At 41.0% G+C, this 6,914-nt stretch overlaps 1 protein-coding gene across 1 annotated transcript in view; it reads right to left on the bottom strand.

Annotated features, from left to right (window-relative positions):
* Positions 1-637: 637 nt before the first annotated feature.
* Positions 638-6,914, bottom strand: part of LOC132394249 (signal-transducing adaptor protein 1-like) — a 108,146-nt gene continuing 101,869 nt past the window's right edge. The window contains exon 13 of the mRNA XM_059970134.1: positions 638-923. Within this exon, the coding sequence (XP_059826117.1) occupies positions 853-923 (71 nt within the window). The 3' untranslated portion in view covers positions 638-852. The remainder of the gene's footprint in view (positions 924-6,914) is intronic.

The following is a 6,914-nucleotide window of genomic DNA, read 5'->3' as shown; positions in this document are numbered from 1 at the left end:
CACTCCAACTTGTCATCATTCTTAATGAGACCACCCATTGTTGTGTCATCTGCAAACCTGATGACATAGTTTGAGCTTGATCCTGTGACACAGTCTGCAGTGTGAACAGCAGCGAGTGCCAGTGCTCAGCATAATGGGACAAGATGAGTTTACCCTGTTTAACCTTCATCTAACAGAAACATGCTGCCATTGGACTCTTGATATCATACTCATAAAAGTGTCCCTCTTGCCATTTGTTCCTCATCAATCAACTTCATTAATATCTACTAATATTTACTGTTTGAATCAGTGTTATGTTGAAATTGTTCACTGATGAGATTTCAGAAGAACTTTTTGACTTTAGAAATTATTTCTGCTTTTGTGTTGTACTTTTAAAATTATGCTATCAAACATCTGCAATGATGTAGGCAGTGTGTTCTTTGAGCTCGAATATAAAGAACACTTCCCTTTCTAGAACTTCCTTTACAATTTCAGATTCACAGTGTTGGTTAACAGCTACTCAAAACTTCGGAGATTAGAAGCTTTTTCAATTAAAACCTCAGTGAATAAAAGCAATCATGGATGTTCTGTAATTCTGTTTTTGAATATAACAGAAAGAAATGTTGGAAATATTTCAAAGTAAAAAAACTGAAATAACTTCAGAAATCAGATTTTTATCTGGGATCAGCTTCAAAATAAAAGTAATTTATAACTCTGTGAATTATTTCCTTTGATTATTCCTATCATTTTTAAAGTTTTGATGTTAAAAGATTAGTAATTTTTGACTTAGATACACTCCAAACATGCTAACATTTGCTAATTTAATAAGACAAGGGCTTGTTGTAATAATATTCTTGGAAGTGTGCATCGTGTTTACGGATCATCTCCCATTCTTTCCCGTCTCTTCATCAGCTTTGCCATAAGTTCACTTGTTTCATCTTCACCTAGAAGAACCAAAGGTAGGAAAAGAGGTTCAGAATCACATTTTACATTTCATTATTCCTGTGAATTTACTGAAATATCACAACCAAAGTTCTGAGAAAGCTGAAGAGAGATGTTGAATCAGTGTTTAGAAGTGGTTCTGAGCCTTCCTGGAGATCTCGCTGTTACATTCTCTCATCTTAACTGAGGCACAAATATAAAAATAAGCCTTTTTGGTTGGTTTGTGTTTTACCTTAGCTTGAGAGATCAATGGTCATGAATCCCAAGATCACTTTGTCCCTCCATACTGTTAAGAATCCTGCCATAAACCCCACATTCTGCTTTCAAACTCAACAATCCAAATCCGAATCACTTTATACCCACACTTTATACCCAGGCTGAACTCCATCTGCCAATTGTCATCCCAGCTCTGCACCCTATATTGTACCCCACAACAAATTTCTAAACAATTATCACTAACTTAACAGCAACTACGGTGTTGTCTGAAAATTACTAACACAGTCCTCCACTTCCTCATCCAACTCATGTATAAAAATCACAAATAGCAGAAGTCCAAAAACAAGTCCCTGCAGAACACTACTAGTCACCAGTCTCCAGGCAGGATATATTCCATCTACAACCACCCTCTGCCTATGGACAAGCCAATTCTGAATCCACACAGCCAAGATTCCCGACTTCCCATGTTTCCTGACTTTATGAAAGAGCTGACCATTGGGAATCTCATAAAGCACCTAGCTAAAATCCATGTACGTCACATCCACTGCTCTCTCTTCATCAATGTGCTTTGCAACATCCTTAAAGAATTCACTCCAGTCCTTGAAGCATGATCCGCCCCACACACAGCCATGCTGTCAATCCCTAATCAGGCTATGCTTCTCCAAATCCTCATAAATCAAGTTTCTAAGAATTTTCTACAATAATTTGCACACTACTGAAGTCAAACTCCTGTTCTATAAATTGTAGAGTTATCCTTAATCTCTTCCTTGAATGAAGGAATAATATTTTCTACTATCCAGTCAACTTTTACAGCTTTTCTGGGAAGTGAAGATGCAAAAATCTTGACCAAAGGGGCAGCAATCTCTTCCGTCACACTCCATAGAATCCTGAGATATCCTGTCTGTCCCTGCAAACTCATCTATCCTAATGTTTTTCAAAACTTCCAGCACATATCTTTCTTAACATTAACATGTTCCAGCATATTTGCCTGATTTTCACTGACCTCAAAAGCACCAAAGGCCATCTCATTGGGAAAGAGTGAAGTAAAATCTCCACTAACACCTCCAACTCCAGGTAAAACCTCCTCTACCACCTCTAACTCAAGGCATAACCTCCTTACCACCTCTAAATCCACGCAAATCCTCCAATACCACTTCTAACTCCACACAAAACCTTATCTACCACCTCAAGCTCCAGGCAATACATCCCCTACCACCTGAAACTCCATACAAAGCTTCTCCTACCACCTCTATCTCTAGGAAAAACCTCCACTAACACTTCTAACTCCAGGTAAAACCTCCTGTACCACCTCTAACTCCAGACAAAACCTCCCCTACCACCTCTAACTCAAGGCAAAACCTTTCCTACAATGTTTAACTCCAGGCAATGCCTCCCCTACAACCTCTAACTCCAGTCAAAACCTCCCTAATCACCTCTAACTCCAGGCAAAAACTCTCCTACCACCTCTAACTCCAGGTATCACCTGCCCTGCCAGCTATAACTCTAGGCAAGTTGTAGGGGAGGTTTTGCCTGGAGTTAGTTATGGTAGGGAAGGTTTTGCTGGGAGTCTGAAGTGGTCGGGGAGGTTTTGCCTGGAGTTACTGGTTGTAGGGGAGATTTTGTCTGGAGTTAAAGGTGTTAGGAGTGGTTTTGCCTGGAGTTGGAGGTGTTAGTGGAGATTTTACTTCACTCTTTCCCAATGAGATGGCCTTTGTGTTTTTGAGGTCAGTGTAAATCAGGAATATATGCTGGAACATGTTACCACCTCCAACTCCAAGTAAAACCTCTCCTACCACCTCTAGCTCCAGGCAAAACCTCCGCTCCCACATCTAACTCCAGACATATCCTCCCTACAACCTCTAACTCCAAACAATATGTACTCTACCACCTCTAACTCCAAGCACAACTGCCCCTACCACCTCTAACTTCAGGCAAAATGTCCCTACCACCTCTAAATCCAGGCAAAACCTCCCCTACCACCTCGAACTCCACACAAAACCTTATCTACCACCTCTAGCTCCAAGCATAACTTCCCCTACAACCTCTAACTCCAGCTAACACTTCCCCTACTACCTATAACTCTGGGCAAAACCTCCTGATCACCTCTAAATCCAGGCAAAACCTCCACTACCACCTCAAACTCCAAGCAAAACTTCCCCTACCACCTCTAACCAGACAAAACCTTTCTACTACCTCTAGTTCCATACAAAACCACTCCTACCTCCTCAAACTCCAAGCAAAATTTCGCCTACCACCTCCATCTCCAGGCAGAATCTCCCCTACCACCTCTAACTCCAGGCAAAACCTCCACTACCACCTCTAACTCCACACAAAACCTTATCTACTATCTCGAGCTCTGTACAAAACCTACCCTACCATCTCTAACTCCAGACAAAACCTCCCTACCACCTCAAAGTCCAGGCAAAACCTCCCCTACCACCTCTAACTCCAGACATAATCTACCCTACCACCTTGCACTCCAGGGAATACCTCCCCCACCACCTCTAACTCCAGGCAAAACCTCGCCTGCCACCTCAAACTCCAGGGAATAACTCTCCTACATCCTCTAAATCCAGACAAAACCTCCCTACCACCTCAAAGTCCAAGCAAAACATCTCCTATGTCATGTGGTGTTACAGTCTTAAATCACACTAATTTTGCATACCTCTATCATACCTCATTTTGCTATGCACCAGAGAATTAAGTTCTAACCTATTCAACCTTTCCCTGTAATTCAGGTCCTCAAGTCTCAGCAACATTCTTATAAATTTTCTCTGTACTTTTTCAACCTTATTTACATTTGTCTTGTAGATAGGTGACTAGAACTGCACGTAATAATCCAAATTAAGCCCCAACAACATTTTATACAAATTCAACATAGCTTCCCATCTTTGAAGGTCAATGTACCAAAAACTTTCTTTACCCTATCTACCTGCAACACCATTGGAGGGGCAAGTAGTGCTGAGGAAACAGGTAGGCTGCAGAAGAACTTAGAAAGATGAGGAGAATGGGCAAGCGGCAAATGAAATAAAATGTTGGAAATTCATAGTCACGCACTTTGGTAGAAGAAATAAATATGCAAACTTTTCAAAATGGGGAGAAAATTCAAAAAATCTGAGATGCCAAGGGATTTGGGAGTTCTTGTGCAGAACACCCTGAAGGTTAATTTGCAGGTTGAATCATTGATGAGGAAGGCAAATTCAAGAGGTCTAGAATACAAGAGCAGGGATGTGATGCTGAAGCTTCATAAGGCACTGGTGAGGCCTCACCTTGAGTATTGTGAACAGTTTTAGAAAAGTGTTCATCTTAGAAAAGATGTGCTGGCATTGGAGATAGTCCAGAGGAGGTTCACAAGGATGATTTCGGGAATGAAAGTGTTATCATTTGAGTAACATTAATTGCTCTGGGCCTGTACTGATTGGAATTTAGAAGGATGAGGGGGGATCTCATTGAAAGCTTTCAAATGTTGAAATGCCTAGACAGAGTAGATGTGGAAAGAATGTTTACCATGGTGGGGTGTCTAGGAGAAGAGGGCACAGTCTCAGGATGGAAGGGCACCCTTTCTAAGTAGAGATGCGGAGAAATTTCTTTAGCCAAAGTGTGATGAATCTGTGGAATTTATTATCCCAGGCAGCTGTGGTAGCCAGGTCATTGCGTGTATTTAAGGCAGGGCTTGATAGATTCTTGATTGGACATGAGGGCAAAGGTTATGGAGAGTTGGACTGAGCAGGACAAAAAAGGATCAGCTATGATTAAATGGTGGAGCAGATATGATGGGCTAAATGGCCTAATTCTACTCCTATGTTTTATATTATGTTACTTTCAATGAATTATGGACCTGTATTCCCAGATTGTTTTGTTCTACCACACTCTGCAGTGCCCTGCCATTCACTGTGTAAGACCTACCCTGGTTTGCCCTACTGAAGTGCAATATTTCACCATTGTTTGCATTAGGTAACCAGAACTGCTACACAATACTCCAAATTAGGCCTCGTGAATGTCTTATAGAACACTGGACCAGATATTCACTCAGTGGATATCCTGGGGATCCAGTGAGGATTCAGAATAAAGCAGGGATAATCACTTTGATGAGGTTGCACAGAAACCATGAAATTAGAAGCCAGTGAGGCTGACATCAGTTATTGGAATGTGTTCTAAGGGATAGGATATATAAGTATTTGGATAGATATAGACTAAATAAAGATAGTCAGCATAACTTCATGCATGGCAGACCATGTCTAACCAATCTTAAATAATCTTTTGAGGAAGCTTACAGGAAAGTGGATGAAGGCGAGGTAGTGGATATTGTCTACAAGGACTTTAGTAAGATACTTGACATGGGAGGCTGGCCAACAAGATAAAGTAGTAAATAGGATTAGATATTTGCATTGTGTGAGAAGCCAGAGAGTAGTAGTAAAGGGTTGTCTCTCTGACTGGAGGCCTATGAGTAGTAGTGTGTTGCAGGAATCTGTTGTTTGTCACCTATATCAATGATCTGGATGATAATGTGGTTAACTGAATCAGCAAATTTATGGATGACACCAAGATAGGGGGAATAGTGGACAGTCAGGAAGGCTATCATGGCTTGCAGGGGGATCAGCTGGAAAAATGGGCTGAAAAATGGCAGAAGGAATTTAATGCGGACAAGTACAAGGGTTTGCACTTCAGTGGGACCAAGCAGTGTAGGTCTAACACAGTGAACAGTAGGGCACTGCAGAGTGTGGTAGAACAAAGGGATCTGGGAATACAGGTGCATAATTCATTGAAAGTGGCATCACAGGTAGATAGGGTCAAAAAGAAAGCTTCTGGCACATTAGACTTCATAGATCAAAGTATTGACTACAGGAGATAGGATGTTATGTTGAAATTATAAAGCCATTGGTGAGGCCTAATTGTGAGTATTGTGTGCACATTTGGTCACTTACCTACAGGGAAAATGTAAACAAGGTTGAAAGAGTTCAGAGAAAATTTACAAGGACATTGCCGGGTCTAGAGGACTTGAATTATAAGGAAAGATTGAATAGGTTAGGACTGTATTCTTTAGAATGTAGAAGATAGAGAGGAGATTTGATAGAAATATACAAAACAATAAGGGGTATAGATAGGATAAACGAAAGTAGGCTTTTTCCATTGAGGCTGGGTAGGACTACAATCAGAGGTCATGGGTTAAAGGTGAAAGGTGAGAAGTTTAAGGGGAACATGAAGGGAAAATTCTTCACTTAGAGTTGTAAGAGTGTAAAACGAGCTGCCAGCACAAGTGGTCCATGTGAGCTCAATTTAAACATTTAAGATTTTTGGATAATAGGGATAGAGGATTATGGACTCAGCGCAGGCCAACAGAAGTAGGCAGTTTAGATGGCTTTTGACATGGACAATGGGCCAAAGGGCCTGTTTCTGTGCTGACTCTATGACCCTTTTAGGCCCCTAATAGTATGTGGGAATTAGTGGAGCAAATACTTATAGAGGTTATAGATAGCTATAAAACTACTAGGGTTGTAAAAGTAGATGATTTTAACTTTGAAATCACTTTTGAAATTCTTTTATTGATTGGGACTGTTATAATGCCAAAAGGCTTGGATGAAATGCAATTTATTAAGTGTATCCAGGAAAGGGTAAGGAGCAACATTAGACATTCTACTGGGAAAGCAAGTAATGTGTGTGTCAGGAGAGAGCACTTTGTCACAAGGGGACATGGAGACTGGACCCAAGTGCAGGACGCAGGCACTGAAGTACTAGGGGCAGGACAGGAACAACTAAAGAATAGTACAAGATGGGGA

This window comes from Hypanus sabinus, chromosome 5 (assembly GCF_030144855.1).
Source record: "Hypanus sabinus isolate sHypSab1 chromosome 5, sHypSab1.hap1, whole genome shotgun sequence".
NCBI classification, from domain to species: Eukaryota; Metazoa; Chordata; class Chondrichthyes; order Myliobatiformes; family Dasyatidae; genus Hypanus; species Hypanus sabinus.
Note: the sequence above shows the minus strand (reverse complement) of the source record. Positions and strands in the feature narration are given on the sequence as shown.